We start from the raw sequence: 25,653 nt of genomic DNA, 5'->3' as shown, positions 1-25,653 counted from the left end.
TAGCTGGGATTACAGTTGCAAGCTGCCACACCCAGCTAATTTTTTTTTTTTTTTTTTTTTTTTTTGAGATGGAGTTTTGCTCTTGTTGCCCAGGCTGGAGTGCAATAGCATAGGGGCTCACTGCAACCTCCGTCTCCTAAGTACAAGCGATTCTCATGCCTCAGCCTCCCGAGTAGCTGGGATTACAGGCACCTGCCACCATACCAGTCTAATTTTTTTGTATTTTTAGTAGAGATGGGGTTTTGCCATGTTGGCCAGGCTAGTCTTGAACTCCTGACCTCAGGTGATCCGCCCACCTCGGCCTCCCAAAGTGTTGGGATTATAGGCAGGAGCCACTGCGCCCAGCCAATTTTTTTTATTTTTGGTAGAGACAAGGTTCCACTGTGTTGCCCAGGCTGGTCTCAAATGCCTGGGCTCAAGTTGTACTCCCACTTTGGCCTCCCAAAATGCTGGGATTATAGGTGTGAGACACCACTCCACGCCTATTTTTTATTTTTGTTTTGTTTTTTTGTTTTGAGACAGTCTTGCTCTGTCTCCCAGGCTGGAGTGCAGTGGTGCAATCTTGGCTCACTGCAGCCACCACCTCCCAGGTTCAAGTGATTCTCCTGCCTCAGCCTCCCAAGTAGCTGGGACTACAGGCACCCACCACCACCACCACCACTCCTGGCTAATTTTTGTATTTTTGGTAGAGGTGGTGTTTCACCATATTGGCCAGGCTGGTCTTGAACTCTTGACTTTGTGATTTGCCTGCTGCGGCCTCCTAAAGTGCTGGGATTACAGGCGTGAGCCACCATGCCTGGCCTTTTTTTTTTTTTCTAGAGGGAGGTTGATTCTTGATGCCCAGACCAGAGTGCAATGGCACAATCTCAGCTCACTGCAACCTCCGCCTCCTGGGTTCAAGCAATTCTCCTGCCTCAATCTCCCGAGTAGCTGGGATTACAGACATGCGCCACCATGCCCGACTAATTTTGTATTTTTAGTAGAGACGGGGTTTCTCCATGTTGGTCAGGCTGGTCTCGAACTCCTGACCTCAGGTGATCTACCCGCCTCGGCCTCCCAGAGTGCTGCGATTACAGGCATGAGCCACCGCACCCAGCCCCCCTCTCTCTCTCTCTCTCTCTCTCTCTCTCTCTCTCTCTCTCTATATATATATATATATATATATATTTTTTTTTTTTTTTTTTTTTTTTTTTTTTTTTAAGAGATAGTCTCCACTGTGTTGCCCAGGTTGGTCTCAAACTTCTGGGCTCAAATTGTCCTCCCACCTTAGCCTCCCAAATTGCTGGGATTACAGGTGCGAGCCACTGCACCTGGCCTCTTCGTGTTTTTGTTTTTCAGTGAAAGTGAGTTTACTAATAAAATAAAGGAATAAAGAATGGCTACTCCATAGGCAGAGAAGCCTTTGATGTTTCTTATTATAGGAAATAATGATTTATTTGTAAAACACTTCCAGGTGGTAAACATACTTTTTTAGAACTTCATTTTTTGCCCTCCATAGGTGTACCCCTTTGGTAATGGGGGTGGTTTTATTCCTTTGTTTTGAAACTTAATACTGTAAGATTCTTTTATCCTTATTTATGTGTAGAATATGTCTTTGTGTTTGATTTGGCAGCATATTACAGTGAAGAAAACACCTTTAATTAAAATTAAAATATCTGGTGTCTAGTTTGAGTTTAGGGCATACAAGCTGTGTGCAGTGCAAACTTGGGCATGTTACTAATTTGTGAGCTTTACTACTTTTTTATTTATAAAATGAGAAGAACAGTATTTTTTCTGTTAGTTTTATAAATGCTGAATAAGTTCATGAATGTGAGAATATATCAGTATTTAATATTCTAAGAATACTATCATGTCTCCCACCCTGCTCACTTTATTGAAAAACTGTTTTGTGCAACTTTTGCTTAATAATAAGGAATTTTATAGGTAAAATGACGTGTGCATCCTCCTGCCTTTAAAAGATAGGAAATCTAAGCAGTAGGGGCCTGGTGTATTTTAGTTAGTGCTGCTTCATCCAAGTCTTTTTTTTTTTTTTTTTTTTTTTTTTTTTGAGACGGAGTCTCGCTGTGTCACCCAGGCTGGAGTGCAGTGGCCGGATCTCAGCTCACTGCAAGCTCTGCCTCCCGGGTTTTTACGCCATTCTCCTGCCTCAGCCTCCCGAGTAGCCGGGACTACAGGCGCCCGCCACCTCGCCCGGCTAGTTTTTTGTATTTTTTAGTAGAGACGGGGTTTCACCGTGTTAGCCAGGATGGTCTCGAACTCCTGACCTCGTGATCCGCCCGTCTCGGCCTCCCAAAGTGCTGGGATTACAGGCTTGAGCCACCGCGCCCGGCCTGCTTCATCCAAGTCTTGCTGAACTTTAAAAGTAACCAAACTTGATGAGAACATGTTTAAGCACCTCCTCATATTAAGGTATTATTTACTGTTTTCTGAGTTTTTGAAGCTATTTTTTCAGTATGATTTTGGCTGCTGTTAAAAACACTTGAAAGTTTATTATGAATTAACCTCTCTCATAATAAGCTTGGATGTTGTATACCAAATCCTGTTCTGGTAACCTATGAAAGTCTTCTCTTACTCCAAGAATAATCTTTTTGCACAGATAAAGAATGTCTGCTGCAATACTCAAGGTATCTTCCTTTTGTAAGAAACCTTTTTTTTTTTTTTTTTTTTTTTTTTTTTTTTTTGAGACAGAGTCTTGCTGTGTCGCCAGGCTGGAGTGCAGTGGCACGATCTCGGCTCACTGCAACCTCCACCTCCCTACCTCAGCCTTTCGAGTAGCTGGGACTACAGGCGCACACCCCCATGCCTGGCTACTTTTTTGCATTTTAGTAGAGACAGGGTTTCACCATGTTGGCCAGGATGATCTCGGTCTCCTGACCTCAGGTGATCCGCCCGCCTAGGCCTCCCAAAGTGCTGGGATTATAGGTGTGAGCCACCATGCCCGGCCAAGAAGCCATTTTAATTATAAACTTTGAAGGATACTATTCCTTACCTTATTAGAAATATACCATAATCTCCTTCCAAATGACTTGTGGATATTTGTAGGAGTTTTTTTTGGAAAATAGTAATGGCAAAGCATCTCAGCTTTATAGCATCCACTGCTTGATTTTCATTGCCATCATTCTTAGAGCAACTGTATGAGTCTGCATTTGTCAGTAGTACGTATCCTTCATTCTGTAGTGCTCTTATAGCTAGGAGCAAAGATGTGTGCCTCGAACATAAACCTTTAACATTTACAGTTTTTCTTTCTTGTCCGTTAGGGAGTTAACTGGCTTCTCAGTCTGTGTAAAGGACAAAGAAGTGAGTCAAAATATGTCTAAATGAATGTCTGTTAATATATGGTAAACATCGCCACACATTCCCTCACATTTTAAAGGAAAATTTCAGTGTTAGATTATTAAATCTTGGTAAATGTTCACATTTTAAGAGTAAACATACCAACATAGAATTTCTTACTCAGTTTTTAGAAAATGATGACTGCTTGTTTTTATAACTGGTGGAATGTGGCTTTATGATGTTCTTAAGTGAGGATCTATTTTTAAAATAGTTGACTTTTTTTTTTTTGAGATGGAGTCTCGCTCTGTTGCCCAGGCTGGAGTACAATGGCATGATCTCAGCTCACTGCAACCTCCGCCTCCTGGGTTCAAGCGATTCTCCTGTCTCAGCCTCCTGAGTAGCTGGGACTACAGGCGCATGCTGCTGCATCTGGCTAATTTTTTGTGTTTTAGTAGAGACAGGGTTTCACCACGTTGGCCAGGCTGGTCTCGAACTCCTGACCTTGTAATGCACCCGCCTTGGCCTCCCAAAGTGCTAGGATTAGAGGCGTGAGCCACCACGCCCGGCCAATAACTGACTTTTTCATTAGGTATTACTCAAAACTCATTCTTTTAAAGTGACAGTCAAGTAGCTTAAAGGAAATTTTGATATTTGTTGAGACAGATAGTCCATCAGTCATAGTTTGTTAATATAACCAGCAGTCAAGAAAGGATCTTAGATTTAACTTTTTATTCTTTACAAGTATTGACATCAATCCTGGAGTTTTCCTTTAAGTATTTTTCTTTGCATTTTCAAAATAGTAGCCTAATACGGAAAATCTGAGGCCAAGTAAAAAATAGTTTTATTTTTAGTGTTTCATTATTCCATTGTTTGAATTAATGCTATATTAGATTGTTTTATGTAATGTAGGTCTATAATTGCAACAGATGTTCTTTATCTTGCAACAGATGTTCTTTATCTTCAGAGCCACTCTTTCTAGTAAATATCTGGCATACCAAGCCACAGATAATCGAAGAGATTGGGAGTTGACCTTTTTTCTTTTGTGCCCTCACACTGACTGCTTCCTTAGGTCAATGATCTAGCAAATACTGTTGTGTTTAAAATCTACTAATTTTGCCAGACACGGTAACTGACACCTGTAATCCCAGCACTTTGGGAGACCGAGGTGAGCGGATCACCTGAGGTCAGGAGTTCGAGACCAGCCTGGCCAACATGGTGAAACCCCGTGTCTACTAAAAATACAAAAAAATTTAGCCGGGCGTGGTGACGGGTGGCTGTAATCCCAGCTACTCAGGAGGCTGAGGCAGGAGAATCACTTGAACCCAGGAGGCAGAGGTTGCAGTGAGCCGAGATGGCGCCATCACACTCTAGCCTGGGTGACAAGCGTGAAACTCCGTCTCAGAAAGAAAAAGAGAAAAAATCTAATTTTAAATTGGAATATTGTGTTTATCTGTGTACTATTAGGAAAGTCTTTTATCACTTGCCTATAACTTCTGCATTCTTTGGAACTTTTAGATATTCTTTTTTTTTTTTGAGACGGAGTCTCGCTCTGTCTCCCAGTCTGGAGTGTAGTGTCGTGTCACGATCTCGGCTCACCGCAAGCTCTGCTTCCTGGGTTCACGTCATTCTCCTGCCTCAGCCTCCCGAGTAGCTGGGACTACAGGCACCTGCCACCACGTCCAGCTAATTTTTTGTGTTTTTTTAGTAGAGACGTGATTTCACCGTGTTAGCCAGGGTGGTCTCGATCTCCTGACCTCGTGATCCACCCACCTTGGCCTTCCAACGTGCTGGGATTACAGGCGTGACCCACCACATCTGGCCAGAACTTTTAGATTTTCTTGAGTTTTCCCAGTTGCATGTTAGGTAGGATTATTTTAATTTAGCTTTATGAATTACATATTTAAATTATGCTAAAATGCAGCTGTCTGCACTCACTGGATTTAAATAGTGTAGCTGATTTTTGTAGCATTACTTTAGTGAGTTAGACTGTACCTACGGGCCAAAGCCTTAAGTGTTAGGCTAGAGTCTAGCCACAAGGCGAATTGTCAGAGAAAAGCCAAGTATTACACTTCTTTATCTGTCTTTCTGTATCATTTCCTTTTTAGGAAAGACTGATCTGATCCTTCTTAACTAGCTATGTCAGGAGTTTCTCACTTTCTTATGTGAGATAGTTCATCTTCTGTTTTAAGATCAAGAAAGAATCAAGTTAACTAGCATTCTCTACCATTTCTTAAATGAATGTTCCAGTTTCCAGAGGGCAGCGTCTTTTGTTCAGATATTACTGGGCCTTGTGGGAAGGAAATGTGACTTTCCTCTTAGGGATGGGAGGAGCTAGGGAAAGGAAAGGTAGTAATTCTTTCTTTTGAAGAATGGGGTCAGTCTCCCTTTATTTGCACAGGGTTGTGGGTAGATTTTCCAGTAAAAAGTAAATAACTGGTAATGAAAATTAGGACTTCTTCATGGTGAGCGATTTTCTTTGCAGTATACACTTATTTTACTATCTGTTGTTTGTGTTTATACAGATAAACATGATGCTGGCAAACCTGTACAAGAAGGCTGGTCAGGAGCGCCCTTCAGTCACCAGCTATAAGGAGGTGCTGAGGCAGTGCCCATTAGCCCTTGATGCCATTCTAGGTAGAGATATTTTCTGCCTGTTTTCATGGCATGTTTACTGTCAAAGATAGTAGTTCTCAATCTTGGCTGTACATTAGAATAACTTTATTTTTTAAAAGTTCCCCTCCAGAGAGTGATTTAATAGGATTCTGTTGTCACATATTCAGTCAAGAAATACTTAATCATGGTTTTTGGCTGGGCACAGTGGCTCACACCTGTAATCCTAGCACTTTGGGAGGCTGAGGTGGGTGGATTGCCTGAGCTCAGGAGTTCAAGACCAGCTTGGGCAACATGGCACAACCCCGTCTCTACTAAAAATACAGAAATTAGCCAGGCATGGTGGCACATGCCTGTAGTCCCAGCTCCTCGGGAGGCTGGGGCATGAGTATCACTTGAACCCAGGAAAGTGGAGGTTGCAGTGAACTGAGATTGTGCCACTGCATTCCAGCCCAGGGGGACAGAGCAAGACTCTGTCTCAAAAAGAAAAGAAATACTAAAATATGTTTTTTCTGTCATGCATTGCTCAGAATAGGGAAGCAGTTGCCTTTTAGCCGAGGGAAAACATAGCTCGTTGCTCCTTGCATGTGGAAGAGAGATATCGTGCCTTACTTTCTTTCTTCTGCTTTTTGTTGGTTTAGGCTTGCTGTCCCTTTCTGTAAAAGGGGCAGAGGTGGCGTCCATGACAATGAATGTGATCCAAACCGTGCCTAACTTGGACTGGCTATCTGTGTGGATCAAAGCGTATGCTTTTGTGCATACCGGTGACAACTCAAGAGCAATCAATACCATCTGGTGAGAGCCACAAAGTTAATTCAGTGTTTTTGAGGCCTTTGCTTGTCTGGAATTCTGGTGTATCTGAAGTAACAAAAAGAAAAATGAGATGCTTCTCTCTTGGTGCTGCAGCCAGTCTCTGGGATGTGTTAGTCTTTTACACTGAATGGTCCCAAATATAATCATGTAATCATCTCTGTTGGGGACCTGTAAAAATATAAATCTGACTGAGTTTAGCTCTGCACCTGCATAGGTAGTAACCCTTGCAAAGCAAAGCCGGCTACCTTGGTGTGTCATTTTTTTGTTTTTTTCGAGACAAGATTTCTCTCTCTCTCACCCAGGCTGGAGTGCAGTGGCATAGTCACAGCTCAGTGTAGCCTTGACCTGTCAATCTCCTGGGCTCAAACTATCCCCCTGCTCAACCTCCTGATTATCTGGGACTACAGGTGCACGCCACCACACCCAGCTAATTTTCGTATTTTTTTTTGTAGAGATGGGATTTCACCATGTTGCCCAAGCTGGTCTTGAATTCCTGGGCTCAAGTGATTCTCCCACCTGGGCTTCCCAAAGTACTGGGATTATAGACGTGAGCCACTATGTCTGGCCTTGTGGAAGAAAATCATTTTGCACTCACCAGAAGCTTAGTTTATTGCAACATCTAACCTGGCTTGCCTTCTTGGGACTAGGGATTTTCTTTATATTCAGATAAAGTTCAAGGACAAGAAGAGGCTTGGGCTTGTGTTTTGTTTTTTTTTTTTTTTTTTTTTTTGAGACGGAGTCTTGCTCTGTCGCCCAGGCTGGAGTGCAGTGGCCGGATCTCAGCTCACTGCAAGCTCCGCCTCCCGGGTTCCCGCCATTCTCCTGCCTCAGCCTCCCAAGTAGCTGGGACTACAGGCGCCCACCACCTCGCCCGGCTAGTTTTTTTTTTCTGTAGTTTTAGTAGAGACGGGGTTTCACTGTGTTCGCCAGGATGGTCTCGATCTCCTGACCTCGTGATCCACCCGTCTCGGCCTCCCAAAGTGCTGGGATTACAGGCTTGAGCCACCGCGCCCGGCCTGGGCTTGTGTTATGCAAAGTCATTTACTTGAGTAATAAATAGGTGTCACTTGTGAATGACATTACTTTTAACACCATGTAGCGTATGTTGTGTTCTGAAGAACTGCCACCACAAAGTTATTTGTTTGTACTGAGAGATTTCTGCTTTATTCTGTATTTTTGCTATCCTGTCCTATATAACTTTTTTTAAAGTCATAAGCTTAAAGTTTTTTATTATGAAGACTTTTATATTTATGCAAAAGAAAATACTATCTGTATGACCAATCATCCAGATTCAACAACTAAATCCAGATTCAACAACTAAGAGGATTTATAATAGATTTAAAGGTTCAGTGTTTAATAAATATCTTAAAGTTCACTAGAGAAAAAATCCTTATTGCGAGATAACGTGGACCTACTGGGAAGCTTAGCAGATCTGTACTTCAGAGCCGGAGACAATAAAAACTCTGTCCTCAAGTTTGAACAGGCACAGATGTTGGATCCTTATCTGATAAAAGGTAAGTAATTCTTGGGGCAGGAAGACAGTGGCTGTTGTTGAGGGGGATCAGAGATAATAGGGAGAATATGCAGCATGAATGCTCGATACCAAGTTTCATAGAAATAGTGTATAAAACTTATAGTAGTCTTTTAGTTTTTTTAGGTCATGACACGTTTCTTTTTTTTTTTTTTTTTTTTTTTTTTTTTTTTTTTTTGAGACGGAGTCTCGCTCTGTCGCCCAGCCCAGGCTGGAGTGCAGTGGCGCGATCTCGGCTCACTGCAAGCTCCGCCTCCCGGGTTTACGCCATTCTCCTGCCTCAGCCTCCCGAGTAGCTGGGACTACAGGCGCCCACAACCGCGCCCGGCTAATTTTTTGTAATTTTTAGTAGAGACGGGGTTTTACCGTGGTCTCGATCTCCTGACCTTGTGATCCGCCCGCCTCGGCCTCCCAAAGTGCTGGGATTACAGGCGTGAGCCACCGCGCCCGGCCCAGAAATAGTGTATAAAACTTATAGTAGTCTTTTAGTTTTTTTAGGTCATGACACATGTTTCTAACATTTAGGTAATTCCATTTAAGCAGTTGTTTTTGATTGAATTCAAGTGTCTTCTCCCCACAGATCATTATTTGGCTTTTTTTCTTTTGAGGGGATCATAGCTCCTCCTTATGACTTACAAATTTATGATGTGCCTGACTGAGAATTTGGATGGCATCCCTAAAATCATAATATCCTTTTAGGGAATTTTGTTTTACCGTATCCTTAGTATAATTAAAAAGGAATAAGAAAGGGATAAGGTGATTAAAGACAGTAATTAGGCGTGAACAACAGAAAAATCACTGATCTTAAAAAAGATTGCAGGTGACAGGTAATCTTCACAGGGACCTCCAAGAGATGGCAGTTGGGACACTGGCAGTGAGTACTCAGGAATAGTGGGAAATAAGGTCAGATAGATATGCTGTCTATTTGTAAAGGCCCAAAAAAGGCCATCAGAAAAACAAGGCCTTGTGACAATAAACAGTCTTGTGAGCTCTTAACCCAGGGGAATGGCGGAGCTAGGAAGGGGCCATCCCAAGCATTTAGATGAGGAAACAGATCTAGAAAAATGGATTTGTTTGCACAAGATCTCCCTCTCGCCTCAAGTGCTTATTCCTCTTCTGCAAGCTCCCTGCACCCATGATGAAAATGGTGTTTTAGAAATACTAGTCTGACAGCAGCTGGCAGCTTGGAATCTCAGACCAAGACCCAGGAGCCAGCAGGAGCATTGTAGTAATCTTGGCTTGAGAGGAATTTTCATGGGAATCTGAAGGGGGATAACAAGGGATGGAAGAGAATGGTGGCAAGAGATAGGTAACAGTGAGCATAGGTCCCTTTTTGTAGAATGTGGGTGAGAATAAAACGGGGGCTGGGGAGAGGCAGTGATTTTTTGTTTGCTTGTTTGTTTGAGACGGAGTTTCACTCTTGTCGCCCAGGCAGGAGTGCAGTGGCACAATCTTGGCTCAACTGCAACCTCCGCCTCCTGGTTAAAGTGACTCTCCCACCTCAGCCTCCCGTGTAGCCAGGATTATAGGTGCCCGCCACCACACCCAACTAATTTTTGTATTTTTTTTAGAGGAGACGGGAGTTTCACCATGTTAGCCAGGATGGTCTGCAGCTCCTGACCTTAGGTAATCCACCTGCCTCAGTCTCCCTAAGTGTTGGGATTACAGGCCTGAGCCACTGTGCCCAGCCTGAGGCGGTGATCTTTTTTTTTTTTTTGAGACGGAGTCTTGCTCTGTTGCCCAGCCTGGAGTGCAATGGCCGGATCTCGGCTCACTGCAAGCTCCGCCTCCCGGGTTTACGCCATTCTCCTGCCTCAGCCTCCCGAGTAGCTGGGACTGTATACAGGCGCCCGCCACCTTGCCCAGCTAGTTTTTTGTATTTTTTAGGAGAGACGGGGTTTCACCGGGTTAGCCAGGATGGTCTCGATCTCCTGACCTCGTGATCCGCCCGCCTCGGCCTCCCAAAGTGCTGGGATTACAGACTTGAGCCACCGCGCCTGGCCGAGGTGGTGATCTTTAATGAACTACATTTTGGATAGAACTACAAGTTTTTTGGGAATAGGCCAACTTTTTCTGAGACTGACTGGCTTTTCAGCAGCATGTTTCTGATGGTCTAGAACTCTTGAAAGAGGAACCTTACTTGATGCCTTTTTTTGGGCCTTTTCTGGTTGGGTTGGGTTCGGGTAGCTGTATATCACGCCACAGGAGAGAGGGGCAAACACTTCCTGAAAATTGCAGGCTTTCAAATTGTGAGGTAGGTTGTTCTGCTCCTTTGTTTTTTTGTTTTGTCTTTTTTTTTTTTTTGTGAGACAGAGTCTCACTCTATCGCCCAGTCTGGAGTGCAGTGACGCGATCTCGGCTCACTGCAACCTCCACCTCCCAGGTTTAAGCAGTTCTCTGCCTCAGCCTCTTGAGTAGCTGGGATTACAAGTGTGTGCCACCATGCCCAGCAAGTTTTTGTATTTTTAGTAGAGACAACGTTTCACCACCTTGGCCAGGCTGGTCTTGAACTCCCGCCTCGGCCTCCCAAAGTGCTGGGATTATAGGCGTGAGTCACCATGCCCAGCCTCCTTTGGTTTTTGGTTTTGTTTTTGTTGTTAGAGACAGGGTCTCACTCTGTCACTCAGGCTGGAGTGGCTCAAACATAGCTCACTGCAGCCTTGACCTCCTGGGCACAAGCAATCCTCCTGCCTTAGCCTCCTGACTAGCTGGGACCAAAGGCATGTGCCACTGTGCTTGGCTAATTTTTTTTTCTTTTTATTTTATTTTATTTATTTACTTTTTTAGACATAGTCTTACTCTGCCGCCCAGGCTGGAGTACAGTGGTGCAATCTCGGCTCACTGCAGCCTCCGCCCTCCGAATTCAAGCAGTTCTCCTGCCTCAGCCTCTTGAGTAGCTGGGATTACAGGCGCCTGCCACTGTACCCAGCTAATTTTTTGTATTTTTAGTAGAGACGGGGTTTCACCATCTTGGCCAGGCTGGTTTTGAACTCCTGACCTCGTCATCCACCTGCCTTGGCCTCCCAAAGTGCTGGGATTACAGGCATGAGCCACCACGCCTGGCCCTTCTTTTTTCTTGAGATGGAGTCTCGCTCTGTAGCCAAGGCTGGAGTGCAATGGTGTGATTCGGCTCGCTGCAACCTCCGCCTCTCTGGTTCAAGCGATTCTCCTGCCTCAGCCTCCTGAGTAGCTGGGATTACAGGCACACGCCACCATGCCCAGGTAATTTTTGTATTTTTAGTAGAGATGGGATTTCACCTGTTAGCCTGTTCTCGAACTCCTGACCTCGTGATCTGCCTGCCTCAGCCTCCCAAAGCGCTGGGTTTACAGGCATGAGCCACCACACCCAACCACTTGGCTAATATTTTAAAATTTATGTGGAGAACAGGGTCTTACCATATTGCCCAGGCTGGTCTTGAACTTCTGGGCCCAGGTGATACTCCTGCCTCCGCCACCCAGAGTGCCAGGATTACAGGTGTGAGCCACCATGCCCAGCTGGGTTTTGCATTTTCTTTTTTTTTTTTTTTTTTTGAGACAGAGTCTCAGTCTGTTGCCCAGGCAATGCAGTAGCGTGATCTCGGCTCACTGCAACCTACGCCTTCCTGGTTCAAGTGATCCTCCTGCCTCAGCCTCCCAAGTAGCTAGGAGTACAGGCACGTGCCACTATGCCCGGCTAATTTTTTGTATTTTTAGTAGAGACAGGGTTTCACTGTGTTAGCCAGGATGGTCCTGATCTCCTGACCTCATGATCCACCTGCCTTGACTTCCTAAAGTGCTGGGATTACAGGTGTGAGCCCCTGCTCCTGGCCTGGGTTTTGCATTTTAATAGTCACTTTGTAGGAAACTGGAAATAGTAGTGGGAGGAGCCTGTGATGGTGTAAAGGGCTTAGCCCCTGCAGGAGCTGGGGCCTCAACATGGGGTCTGATATTGGGTGCTACTCCTGTATGTGGGACCCCTGCTTCTCTGCTTAAAACACCTCTTCTGTGTCCTCCTTTTCTAGGAATGGATGTATATGGCTACCTATTGGCACGAGAAGGGCGGCTGGAGGATGTTGAGAACCTTGGATGCCGCCTTTTCAATATCTCTGATCAGCATGCAGAACCGTGGGTGGTTTCTGGGTATGATTATGCCTTCTTTCTCCCCAGTTGTCAGTAGATTAAGAGATTGTGGTTGCTCCTGAAGAGAATATAAATTGAAAGCTCAGGTTTAAGAGGTAATCGCCTGGCCAGGCATGATGGCTCATGCCTGTAATCTCAACACTTTGGGAGACTGAGACAGGCGGATTGCTTGAGGCCAGGAGTTCGAGACGAGCCTGGCCATCGTGGCAAAACCCGTCTCTACTAAAAATACAAAAGTTGTGTGCGGTGGCTCACGCCTGTAATCCCAGCACTTTGGGAGGCCAAGGTGGGTGGATCGCTTGAGGTCAGGAGTTTGAAACTATCCTGACCAACATGATGAAACCCCATCTCTACTAAAAATACAAAAATTAGCCAGGTACGGTGGTAGGCATCTGTAATCCCAGCTACTTGGGAGGCTGAGGCAGGAGAATTGCTTGAATCTGGGAGGCAGAGGTTGCAGTGAGCCAAGATCACACCATTTCACTCCAGCCTAGGTGACAGAGCAAGACTCCATCTAAAAAAAAAAAAAAAAAGTCGGGCATGGTGGCGCACGCCTGTAATCCCAGCTACTCGGGAGGCTGAGACAGGAGAATCGCTTGAACCCAGGAGTCAGAGGTTGCAGTGAGCCAAGATCGTGCCACTGCATTCCAGATGGGTAGCAGAGTGAGTTTTTGTCTCAGAAATAAATAAATAAAATTAAAAGAGGTAATTACTTGAGGCCAGGAGTTTGAGACCAGCCTGGGCAGTGTAGCAAGACTCTCTCTCTCTCAATCTCTCTCTCTCTCTCTCTCTCTCTCTCTCTCTGTCTCTCTCTCTCTCTCTCTCTCTCTCTATATATATATATACACACACACACACACATATAAGTATATGTATATATTTTTAAAAGGATAATCAGTCCTGGATTCAAATCATGGTTTATGACTCTGGATGCATTATTTATCTATCTAGGTCTGTATTCTCATTTGGAAAATGGGCTAATAACCTCTCCTTCTAGGGTTAAGCATTAACTGAGTTGGTGAATGCGTTGTGCTTAGTACTGAGCCATCAGTGATGGGGCCAGAAGATGCTCCTTTGTTATTAACCTGGCTTTACAAATTCTCCTAATGCCTCTCTGCTAATAACTAATATCTAGATCATAGGTTCTTTTTCATAATTTGTCCCTTCTGTATCAAGATTTCCCCTTAAAAATAAATATTTAGTGGATTTTTTGGTTTGTTTTGCTTTTCTACTAATATCATAGGTTAAAACTGTAAGTGTGGTTTGGAATAAGGATTATGTTCAGGGCCTTCAATATGATTTTTGGATGAAGTTTCTTTGTAGTCTTCTCTTAAATAACTTCTGGGGTTTTTTTGTTGTTTTTTTGTTGTCTCCAGCTGTCACAGCTTCTATAGCAAACGCTACTCACGGGCCCTCTATTTAGGAGCCAAGGCCATTCAGCTGAACAGTAATAGTGTTCAAGCTTTGCTACTTAAGGGAGCAGCACTTAGGAACATGGGCAGAGTCCAAGAAGCAATAATCCACTTTCGGGAGGCCATACGGCTCGCACCTTGTCGCTTAGATTGTTATGAAGGTAAGATAGAAAACACAGGTGAATGGTATGAATCTGTGGGTGTGGCAACAGTCCTCAGACGGAAGGTTTCATTAGGCCAGCACTTCCCAAACTCTGTTAGAATAATCTGGGGAAGCTGGCCGGATGTGGTGGCTCATGCCTGTAATCTCAGCACTTTGGGAGTCTGAGACCGGGCGGATCACGAGGTCAAGAGATTGAGACCATCCTGGCCAACGTGGTGAAACCCCGCATCTACTAAAAATACAAAAATTAGCTAGGCATGGTGGTGCACGCCTGTAGTCCCAGCTACTTGGGAGGCTGAGGCAGGAGAATTGCTTGAACCTGGGAGGCAGAGGTTTCAGTGAACTGAGATCACACCACTGCACTGCAGCCTGGCAACAGAGTGAGACTCCCTCCCAAAAAAAAAAAATCATCTGGGGAAGCTTTTCAAATCCTGATGTTGCATCTCTCCAATGTAGATGGAAATATATGGAGTTGGGAATAGACATTGACATTTCTGGAGGTCCCCAGGTGTTACCAATGTGCAGACAAGTTTGGGAACCACTGCACTAGGCATTTTACATTTATTTAGGGCTTTCAATGGATTTGTCACCCTGTACTTTCAGAATCCATTTTTTCTGATTTTTTTTTTCTGGTTTTTGGTGAGGGGAGAGTTGGGATGGGGTTTTTTTTTTGTCCTCCCACCCCTCGCCCCCATCCAATGTGGCATACTCATTAATATGAATCTCTCTGTGTCAGGCACCATGCGAGATCACTTAGTTTGCCTATTTTTTTTTTTAATTCCTTTTTTTTTTTTTTTCCGAGACAGAGTCTCACTTTGTTGCCCAGGCTGGAGTGCAGTGGCACAATCTTGGCTCACTGCAAGCTCCACCTCCCGGGTTAATGCCATTCTCCTGCCTCAGCCTCCTGAGCATGTGGGACCACAGACTCCCAGCCACCACACCCGGCTAATTTTTTGTAGTTTTAGTAGAGATAGGGTTTCACTGTGCTAGCCAGGCTGGTCTCAATCTCCTGACCTCGTGATCTGCCCACCTCGGCCTCCCAAAGTGCTGGGATTACAGGCATGAGCCACTATGCCCAGGCCTTGTTTTTTTTTTGAGACAGAGCCTTACCCTGTTGCCCAGGCTAGAGTGCAATGGCATGATCTTGGCTCACTGCAGCCTCCACCTTCCAGGTTCAAACGATTCTCCTGCCTCAGCCTCTCAAGTAGCTGGGATTACAGGCGCCCACCACCACACCTGGCTAATTTTTGTATTTTTTAGTGAGATGAGGTTTCACCATGTTGGCTAGGCTGGTCTCGAACTCCTGACCTCATGATCTCCCTGCCTCAGCCTCCCAAAGTGCTGGGATTACAGGCATGAGCCACCCCAACCGGCCTATTTTTTTTATTTTTATTTGAGATAGAATCTCACTCTGTCGCCCAGGCTGGAGTGCAGCCATGCAATCTCAGCTCACTGCAACATCTGCTTCCTGGATTTAAGTGATTCTCCTGCCTCAGCCTCCTGAGTAGCTGGGATTACAGGCGTGCACCACCACACCCAGCTAATTTTTGTATTTTTAGTAGAGGCGGGGTTGCGCCATGTTAGCCAGGCTGGTCCCAAACTCCTGGGCTCAAGTGATCTGCCCACCTCGGCCTCCTAAGGTGCTGGGATTACAGGCATGAGCCACTGTACATGGCCTGTTAGGCCTATTCTTTTTTGTGGCCATCTTACCTTGGGCCAGAGTTAGTACTCATGGGATAACTCCACATCCGTATGATAGTGTTGGCTGTGGGAATGGGTCTGTTCATTGTGACCTCCAGAGTGGGCACAATCGGGGCCCAACTTTGTTTTGTTACGTAATATTTTAAGTTCATGTGAACTGACCCTAGGAGTTCAAAGGACCTGTGCCAGCTTCAGCAACGTTTGGTGACTCAGCCACAGACATTAAAATAGATCTTACAAGATGCAGTTCCTCCAAAACATATTTTTATAAGCACTTAAAAATATACCCAGGAGTCTAGGAGTGATTTGCTCTTAACAGGAAGATGAGTTCAAATTTGAGAAATAAAATTTGGATGTTGGGAAAGAGAACAGATCTGCTTATATAGCCAGAGAGCTATGCCTCTGGATTTGTTGGGGGGAAAGAGGATTGTCTTTGTTTTTAAAGAAGCTCCAGCAAACTAGCCATTGATTTCAGATTAACTTCTTGATCCTGAAACTGTAACTTCCCTATCTTCCCAGCTGCTGTTACCATGTTAATTCCATTATACTGCATGCTTATTTCACCAGAGATCAGGGATGCAGTTGAATAGCCTGTCCTCTAATATTTGGACAGCAGATGTTTCCCAGTTGGCCAGTGAGGCTTCTTAAGCTGCCATTTGGAGATTTGGGTCAGGGCAACTCTGACTACACCCTTTGAGGTTTCTTACAGTTTCCAGTGGGAGCTTCCTTCTTTTGCTGGTAGAGGTTTAGGTTAGGCAAGTGCATTCTGTTTTCTTCTTAAGCTCCAGTAGGGCTTTAGCAGGGAATTAAAACTATTCAATAAGTAATTGCAAACAACTGTGTGTGGAATCCAGCATGGATTAAGAGTTAGGTAGTTGGCCAGGTGTGGTGGCTCACGCCTGTAATCCCAGCACTTTGGGAGGCCGAGGCCAGTGGATCAGCTGAGGTCAGGAGTTCGAGACCAGCCTGGCCAACGTGGCGAAATACCATCTCTACTAAAAATAGAAAAAAATTTAGCCATGCGTGGTGGCACACACCTGTAGTCCCAGCTACTTGGGAGGCTGAGGCAGGAGAATCGCTTGAACCCAGGAGACATGGGTTGCAGTGAGCTGAGATATCACCACTGCACTCCAGCCTGGATGACAGAGCAAGACTGTTTCTTAAAAAAAAAAAAAAGAGTTAGATAATTTCTGGTTAAGTAACCGTAGTGTGTGGAAGGGTGTGCATGAATGTTATAAATGCTGCTAGGGTGGAGGAGTATGCAGAGAAAATCTGCCAAGGATTGTGTGGGTTTGGGGTTTAAGCTGTTTTTTTGTTTTGATGAGCGCTTTGTGCCAAAAAGTTATTCCTCTGTTCTCCTCAACTTCTTGGCGTGAAGAGTTGAGAGTTGACTCTTCTCAAGGTGGCCTCCTCATAGGACATCTCGCTGTGGGTGTGGAAAGAGGCAAGGGCTGCCAGTTCCAGTCTGTTTGGTGCACCTGATAAAGTATTCTTGATCTAGTTTAGGGAAGCCCTCAGCAAGTGCCTTTTGAGACAGCTGTTATGTTTCAAATAAAAGAGTCTTTCTCCCTAGGTTGCTTGACAATAAGTCCTTTATTTGTCAAACTGGAAATTCACTTAAAGACTCTAGGAGCCAGGCCAGGCACGGTGGCTCATACCTGTAATCCCAGCACTTTGGGAGGCCAAGCTAGGCGGATCACCTGAGGTCAGGAGTTCGCGACCAGCCTGACCAACATGGAGAAACCCCGTCTCTACTAAAAATACAAAACTAGCCGGGCATGGTGGCGCATGCCTGTAATCCCAGCTACCCGGGAGGCTGAGGGAGGAGAATCACTTGAACCCGGGAGGCGGAGGTTGCAGTGAGTGGAGATGGTGCCATTGCACTCCAGCCTGGGCAACAAAAGCGAAACTCCATCTCAAAAAAAAAGACCCTAGGAGCCTTCCATCTTAAACCTAGCCCTGCAGGTGACCGAATGCAGCTGGAGAATAACAGCTTGTTAAGAGGCAGCAAAACCTTGGGTTTTTTTGGGAACATCATCTCTCACTACTTTGATCTCTTGGCCATATGACAAAGTAATCATTAGTGTCACATTTATTCTTCCAGCGGTCAGATGGGGTGCTCACATGCTGTGAGTTCCTTACATGTGCTTGTTTCCTTCCCTAAACTGAAGGTGCCTTTGAAGGCAGTCTTTTTCCACATCCATCAAGTGCTCTGGGGAAGAGCACTTCTTAGCTATTCCATCAACACACTTGCCTGTCTAATCCCACCATCAGTTTCCCCTGGCCTGCCGTTCGTCTGAAACTTTGAAGGTTAGCAATTTGGAGAGCTGTCAGAGTGGAAGCATGGGTTGAAGTGGTAATGGCATTGAATGTCTTAATGTGTTTTACTTTTTTCAGGTCTTATCGAGTGTTACTTAGCCTCCAACAGTATTCGAGAAGCAATGGTAATGGCTAACAACGTTTACAAAACTCTGGGAGCAAATGCACAGACCCTTACCCTTTTAGCCACCGTTTGTCTTGAAGACCCAGTGACACAGGAGAAAGCCAAAACGTTATTAGATAAAGCCCTGACCCAAAGGCCAGATTACATTAAGGCTGTGGTGAAAAAAGCAGAACTGCTTAGTAAGTGTGTGTTATTTTCTGCCCTATTCATCATTAATTTTTATGAAACCTGACCTCATTGGACACCCTTGTCCCAGCTAGTTACAGATGACCAGACAGGTGTGTGTGTTTTGCAGCAGGTCTGAGCCTGCTTGGATTGGTTTATATTTAGCCCAACCAAATGTAGCTGGCTTAGACCTGCTTGGCTTGGCTGTAGCCACCTATAATTGGTTGGTATCTGTTTGGCTCACTTTTTTTTTATTTTTTATTATTATTTTTTTTTTTTTTTGAGACGGAGTCTCACGCTGTTGCCCAGGCTGGAGTGCAGTGGTGCGATCTCGGCTCACTGCAAGCTCCGCCTCCTGGGTTCACGCCATTCTCCTGCCTCAGCCTCCTGAGTAGCTAGGACTACAGGCGCCCGCCACCGCGCCCGGCTAATTTTTTGTATTTTTAGTAGAGACGGGGTTTCACTGTGGTCTCGATCTCCTGACCTTGTGATCCGCCCGCCTCGGCCTCCCAAAGTGCTGGGATTACAGGCTTGAGCCACCGCGCCCGGCCTTTTTTTTTTTTTTTTTTTTTTTTCTTTTTTTTTTTTTTTGAGACGACCTCTCGCTCTATCACCCAGGCTGGAGTGCAGTGGTGCAATCTCAGCCCACAGCAACTTCCGCCTCCCAGGTTCAAGCGATTTTTCTGCCTCAGCCTCCTGAGTAGCTGGGTCTACAGCCATGCACTACCACACCCAGCTAATTTTTTTTCTTTTTTTTTTAGTAGAGACAGGGTTTCACCATATTGGCCAGGCTGGTTTCGAACTCCTGACCTCGTGATCCACCCATCTCGGCCTCCCAAAGTGGTGGGATTACAGGCGTGAGCCGCTGCGTCCAGCCTTGGCTCACTGTTATCTGGTTTGAGTTGTCCTGAATTAGTTTGAGCTGAATCTAACTAACTGGTTTTAGCCAGTTTGAACTGTTTGGTGCTATCTGAATTATTTTATGACTTCTCATTTGGCCCTGTTTTTTTTTTTTTTTCAGTCCTGATTTATGATGAACTCATAGTTTGGTTCATTGAATTTGGGCTAGTTGGCAAATGCAATTTGGCTTTTTAAAGTTAAGAGCCCATTAAGGCCGGGCGCAGTGGCTCAAGCCTGTAATCCCAGCACTTTGGGAGGCCGAGGCGGGCAGATCATGAGGTCAGGAGATCGAGACCATCCTGGCTAACACGGTGAAACCCCGTCTCTACTAAAAATACAAAAAACTAGCCGGGCGCGGTGGCGGGCGCCTGTAGTCCCAGCTACTCGGAGGCTGAGGCAGGAGAATGGCGTAAACCCGGGAGGCGGAGCTTTCAGTGAGCTGAGATCCGGCCACTGCGCTCCAGCCTGGGTGACAGAGCAAGACTCCGTCTCAAAAAAAATAAAATAAAATAAAAAAAATAAAGTTAAGAGCCCATTTAAAACATTGTAATTCAAACTGCAGATTTCTTAACTGAATAGGACATCAGGTGTGCTTGCCCTCGCTTTGTGTTGCACCAGTGTTATCTTGAGGATGTCTGCAAAGAGATTGTCAGAATGGTAGTTGTGTTTTTTTTGTACGTGACTTAAGATGGGAATATATTTTCAAAATGTTCAAGTAGGACAGTGAGGGTCTTTTTTATTCCACCAGGCAGAGAACAGAAATATGAAGATGGAATTGCTTTGCTGAGGAACGCACTGGCTAATCAGAGTGACTGTGTCCTGCATCGGATCCTAGGAGATTTCCTTGTAGCTGTCAATGAGTATCAGGAGGCAATGGACCAGTATAGTATAGCACTAAGGTAGGCACTAGCCTCCCTTGGGGGAAGGCCACTGAGGAGGGTAGAGGAGGCAGTGAGCTGCGTCACAGGAGTTATGGAGTTATGGAAACACACACACACTTTGTGTCCATGGTTGAAAGCAGAATAATAATAGTAATGGTAGAGGAGTTATTTGTGGATTCATGACTTCTAAAAATTTTTCTTAAAATATATTAACAACATTAGAGAACTGTTTCACTCATAACCATCCCACACCACTATAACATCTGTGTTCATTTGTATAGCTCATCTTCTGTCCTTGCCCACACATATTTTTATAGGGTTGTACCTAGTATATATTTTATATTCTTTTTCAAATCAAAGTATTGTAAGTACTTTCCCATGTTTCTATCTACTGTAGTCATTAAGAACTTGAGGTCTGAAGTTTTGAATACTACCTTCACCACCTGTGATCTTGGGCAAGTTACTAACACATTTCCTTGTTTATATCTAGCTACCTTATTAGATATTAAATGATCGAATGAGGGTTAAATGATTATTTCATGTAAAGCTCTTAGCCCTGTGCCTGGTACATAGTAAATACTAAATAAATAGTGGTATTCTTACTGTTTAATACAGAAGTGGTTTCTTTGAGGGTTGTCTGTGTGTCTGTAAGGTTATGGTGAAGGGCTGTCTTTAATATAGAGTCTGATCACATTCAGTTGTTCAGCGCACAGTTAAGCACCACTTGTGTCCCTAGGATCTCAGTGACGACTGGAGATGCTATGTTTCGGGAGCTGTCAGTCTCAGACATGCAGACTGACCATACCACGTGCTAAGGGCTTTCATAGCAGTCTGTAGAAGGGAAGATGGGAGTCCAGAGGGCAAGACCCCTGGGTTTGGGTGACAGCTTCAGAGTACAGGATGTGGAAGGCTTCAACCAGGAGATGAGGAGATGTTACAGATCGGTCCGCATTTGTATCGGTAGAAACAGGGTGCCAACGTGGGTTTTAGTTGCTTTTTAGAATCCCAGAAGCAAGTGAGAAAATAAAATACCAGACTTCCATTAGAGGTGGAGTTTGCTAGGGGTGGGACACCTGCTGGCTTGGGTGATGGTCACCAAGGCAAGAGGAAAGATTGCTTAGGAGGCAAATAAATGAATGTTCTAGAGGCTCTGAACTTTGGGGTGGGGGTGGCATATGTACTGACACTCAGCTGCTAAATGCAAATGCTTGGGTAGAGGTAGCCTTGGGTCCTGGGGTCTAACCTAGGTGTTTACAAGTCTGTTCCATGGTACAGCGTGATGTTTTTGGTTGGCTCCTGAAATACTGATATGTTTAATTACATCATAAGAACATGGGACACCTATACTCAGAGAAATTCCTATTTTTTGTAACCCTGTAGCTCAAAAACCCAACTTTCTGGGAATTACATTTGAATTTACCTGTTAATGTTTGTTTGCCACTTTTTCATTTGTGTTATCTGGTAGCTGCCTCTAGCAGCATGCTAGGGGTAATAGGTATGAAAAAATTTAAGAAATTTGTGGAGAAAAACTCAAATTGAGCATTCTAAAAATTAGGAAAAGACTCCTTTTTGCACTTCTGGTGGTGGACTCCCTCAACCCAGCCTTGGAAGCCTGAGTTGCGAGCCCAGGCTTTAGCACATTCTCTGGGACTGTGTAGTCATTTCACTGCCGGGCCAGGGAGATGACGAATCAGCCAGCAAGAGCAAGGCAGAGATTCAGGCGTCTCCTTTGTTTTGTTGTCCCCTAGTTTGGACCCCAATGACCAGAAGTCTCTAGAGGGGATGCAGAAGATGGAGAAGGAGGAGAGTCCCACGGATGCCACTCAGGAGGAGGATGTGGACGACATGGAAGGGAGTGGGGAAGAAGGGGACCTGGAGGGCAGCGACAGTGAGGCGGCCCAGTGGGCTGACCAGGAGCAGTGGTTCGGCATGCAATGAGGGGGCGGCAGCTCCATGGCCGCACTGGCCTGCCCTGCTCTGAGCACTTCCGTGGACTGAAGGAACCGTAGGAGCCTGCTCTCAGGAGGACAATGATTCAGCATGTGATTGCAGCAGGGGTCTCTGCCCCCCTCGCTCCCGATTCCTAGTCGTGACTTCATTTCTAAAACAGAGCCTGACCAACCTTCCATGTATCTCCATCCTCCCCTGCTCCAGCCAGGGAGGATTGAGGGAGTGCCCCAAGACCCACACACATGTTGGGGCTTCTGGGCCAAGAGTACTTTTTATATAACTAATTTCTGAATCCAAAAGCTCAAGGAATAGACAGTGTTCTGTGACATGGATGGGTTTGAAAGAGTTACCCACCATCCCAGCACGATAGTGTCATCTCCCAAGTTGGATGGCAGCACGATCTGGCCCTAGGGAGCTTCCTGTTCCCAGAAGTCACTGTCCTGGGCTATCCAGACGTCCCTAGTAATCTTGCTTCCTTCTGCAATGTTAGTAATGCCTTAAGCTGACAGTTGCTATTTTGCAGAACAGTTTTCCTCTTTGCTTAGCTGGTAACTTCCCTCCGAGCCTGGGCTGATCTGAGAAACAGGTGTGATGAGAGCATGAACAGAGATGCACCTGGGGCAGTTCCCTAATAAAACTGGTTTGTACAGTCATGGTGTTGGGGTGATCAGAATGGAAGCCCTTTTTAAAATAGACTCTTAGTATTTTTGTCTTACTCAGAATGCATTGATTCAGCCCCAGAAGTATTTGCCAAAAATAGACTTTCTTCCCCTAGTGTTGGGAGCCAGGAGGGTTGGAAAGCTCAGGAACCCTGAGCTGGTTCATCTGTTTGCATATTGGATAGGTAAATTTCCCTGGAGCCTGAGAGTCTTTGACCAGATTTCAGCTGAGTCTGCCTGGCTCTTTCGCTGCAGCTGGGAGATTGGGGTCTGGTTCCAGCAGTCTGTCACTGGTCAGCTTGAGTGTCATACCCTGAGCTCTGGGGCTGGGAGTTTCTTCCCACACCCTCTCCCTTGTGTCTTAAGTTGCGATGGCTCTGAGTATACAATTAATCGGAGGTGGGGGGTGGGTGTCACAGCTAATCCCAAATTCAAAACTTAGTCCAAGGTGCTGCAAAATATAAATTAGATGTCAATAGAAAGTCGTATCCTAAAATGTAAAAACTGTAAGTGTACAGTAGTTAATGAGCTCAGAACATCTGATAACTGCAATTTAAAATGGGCAAAAAGTTTCTGTGAGTCGGTCTAAAACCCAAAGCCTGCACAACATCACTTGATCTGAGCCACCTCTGAAGAGACATATAAGGCGGGGTGTGCTTACCTGTAATCCCATCACTTTGGGAGGCCGAGGCAGGCGGATCACTTGAGACCAGGAGTTTGAGACCAGCCTGGCCAACATGGCAAAACCCCTTCTCTATTAAAAATACAAAAATTAGCTGGCCGTGGTGGTACACACCTATGATCCCAGCTACTCAATACTCAGGAGACTGAGGCAGGAGAATCGCTTAAACCCAGGAGGTGGAGGTTGCAGTGAACCAGGATCTGCACTGCACTCCAACCTGGGCGACAGAGACAGTGTTTAAAAAAAAAAGCCCCACAGATAGTGGGGTCACACCAGGTGAGTGTGCGGCCAGGAGAAGAAGCTGCCTGCCCCTTGGCCTAGACATGCTCTCCCGGATGCAGCCTCACCTCATGGGCTTCCTCAGCTCCAGGACCTGTCATTACTGTGATGAGAGAGGAGAGGCGAAGCCTCTTTGCCTTTCCCCTGACTCTAGGAGGAAGCCCAGCCCCACCACGCAGTCTCATCTCTGCATGGCAAGCTCGCCACCACACTCACATCCACTGGATCAGGGTCCCAGAGCCCAGGCCCCATGCATCGTCCTCAGCTGGCACCCTCCCACCGTCCCCTTCCTTGACATGCCCCTCGGCTCTGCTGAGAGTCCCTGTGCTATCTTGGCTCTTCCGGCCCAGCACATCCCAGGACGGATCCTCTCCCTGCAGCTCCAGCCGCAAGGTGACAGCCAGGTTGGAAGAGGTGGCTGAAGCTGAAACCACCTCACACGGGATTGAGAAAACACTTGGTCCGCATCAAAGAGTGGTGCTCGGAGGGGGCTGAAGCTGTCTCTTGGCACTGCCACCGTCACTCTCACTAACCCAAAACCTCAAGGGCAGGGAGCTCCAGGAGGCAGGGACAGAACCAGGCTGCTCAGCCCTGTGCCTCTCCTGCCGAGCCACCTGCCAGGAGACCAGGCCCCTGACCAAGGACAGCCCCCAAATTCCCAGTCACCACAAGTTCTTTCTGGGTTCTGGAGTCCCACATGCCAGTATGGGGATGTTTTAACTGAGTCATTTCTTTACCTTCCAGATTGTTCAGAGACCACCTGGGTCTGAAAAGCACCCTCAGAACCCATGGGCTGCTGGGGCAGTTAGCTATGCAGCCCCTGCTGCCTCCCCTGCCTCCTAGGGTGAGGACTAAATGAGCCCGTGTGGCGTTCAGCGTGTCACCCTTTGCGACATCCTCACAGGGGGAATGCCAGCTGGCCAGGCCTCCCTGGGGAGCTGGGGGTGGTTCTGTCCTCCTGGAGCCCTCTTGTCCCTGAAGGACCCTTAGCCAAGCAGGGAGGCAGGCTCCAGAGTCGGGGTGAGCCTTGCCCTTCAGTGAGACCTTTCATTTTTCACTTTTCAACCCCTGCTGGGCTCCAGGAACCTGATAGGTGTGTACCCTACTCATGGCTGATGGCAGGAGCTCTCCCTGCAGCCACAGCTTGGGGGCCACACTCCTGCCTCTGAATTCCTCGAAATGAGGCCAGCTTTTGCCCAAATCTGCAATCCGCAAACTAGAGCATGCGTCTCTGATGCAGGTTCCCAGGCCCAGCACCAAACTTTTATTGGAATCCAGAGGCCTGGCCCAGGCCCAGCGGTCTGCAGCTTTCACTTCCCACCCTGACTTCTATTCTATGCAGGTGTTCCCTGAACAAATATTGAGAAACCTGGGAGAGGGGAGCTCGAAGTTCCCAGCAGCTGCAGGCCTGACCCCAGAGGGCCCTTAGGAGATACACTCTGCAGCTGCCCGTGGGTGGGAAGAACCGGCCTCCGAAGGCCTCACCTGTGGCTTCCTGCGTTCCCAGTCCTACACCGGCTTACCTGTGGCAGGCCAGGGCCTGTGCGGAGCTGCTTCCCAGAGCTCAGGTGAGCTGGCCCTGTGAGCAGCTCTCTGGGGTTGTGCTCAGGCCTGCATTCCCTGCTGACGACAGGCAGTGAGTCCAGACTCCACATGCACCTCACCTTGTCCTCCAGGCACGGCTGTGGCCAGGTCACCAGGAAGCCCTGTGCTGGGAGGGGCCATTGAGGTAAGTGCCTTCCTAAGGTTTTCCACTTTCTGCAGGAGCCTCTCTGCCCCAGGGCAGCAGGAGTGGCCTCAGTTGTCACCTCCCCTCTTGGGGTGCGGTGCAGGTCTGCCGTCCAGACGCCTCCAGGCCTGGGCAACCTCAGCACCCCTGCCCCTGCCGCACCTGGGCCACCACCAGCCTGGTCTAGGGTGTGGGGTTTTCCCAGATTGCTGTGGAAGGTCATTGGCAGCACAGCACTCGGCACCAGCAAGGTCAGAAACAAACCAAGAAGCCCACAGTGCAGCCTCCACAGCAGCCATGAAAAGAAAACATGAATTTTATTTTATTTTATTTTTTTATTTTT

At 46.3% G+C, this 25,653-nt stretch overlaps 1 protein-coding gene and 1 pseudogene across 11 annotated transcripts in view; both read left to right on the top strand.

Annotated features, from left to right (window-relative positions):
- ANAPC7 (anaphase promoting complex subunit 7) overlaps positions 1 to 22,614 on the top strand; it is a 29,367-nt gene extending 6,753 nt beyond the window's left edge. For 6 of the 11 annotated variants that reach the window (XM_001106734.5, XM_028829857.2, XM_077955067.1 and 3 more), the window contains 8 exons: positions 5,796 to 5,907; positions 6,525 to 6,678; positions 8,068 to 8,210; positions 12,229 to 12,346; positions 13,723 to 13,919; positions 18,020 to 18,244; positions 19,879 to 20,029; positions 21,760 to 22,614. In XM_001106734.5, coding sequence (XP_001106734.3) covers positions 5,796 to 5,907; positions 6,525 to 6,678; positions 8,068 to 8,210; positions 12,229 to 12,346; positions 13,723 to 13,919; positions 18,020 to 18,244; positions 19,879 to 20,029; positions 21,760 to 21,949 — 1,290 coding nt within the window. In that variant the 3' untranslated portion in view covers positions 21,950 to 22,614. Of the gene's footprint in view, positions 1 to 5,795; positions 5,947 to 6,481; positions 6,679 to 8,067; positions 8,211 to 12,228; positions 12,347 to 13,722; positions 13,920 to 18,019; positions 18,245 to 19,878; positions 20,030 to 21,759 lie in introns of all 11 variants that reach the window. The other 5 variants (XM_077955068.1, XM_077955072.1, XM_077955071.1 and 2 more) reach the window with 3 other exon arrangements.
- Positions 22,615 to 23,486: 872 nt separating this feature from the next.
- LOC107001013 (uncharacterized) lies at positions 23,487 to 24,477 on the top strand (annotated as a pseudogene).
- The last annotated feature ends 1,176 nt before the right edge of the window (positions 24,478 to 25,653 follow it).

Source organism: Macaca mulatta, chromosome 11 (genome assembly GCF_049350105.2).
Source record: "Macaca mulatta isolate MMU2019108-1 chromosome 11, T2T-MMU8v2.0, whole genome shotgun sequence".
Lineage (NCBI taxonomy): Eukaryota > Metazoa > Chordata > Mammalia > Primates > Cercopithecidae > Macaca > Macaca mulatta.
This window is presented reverse-complemented; position numbering and strand designations above follow the sequence as displayed.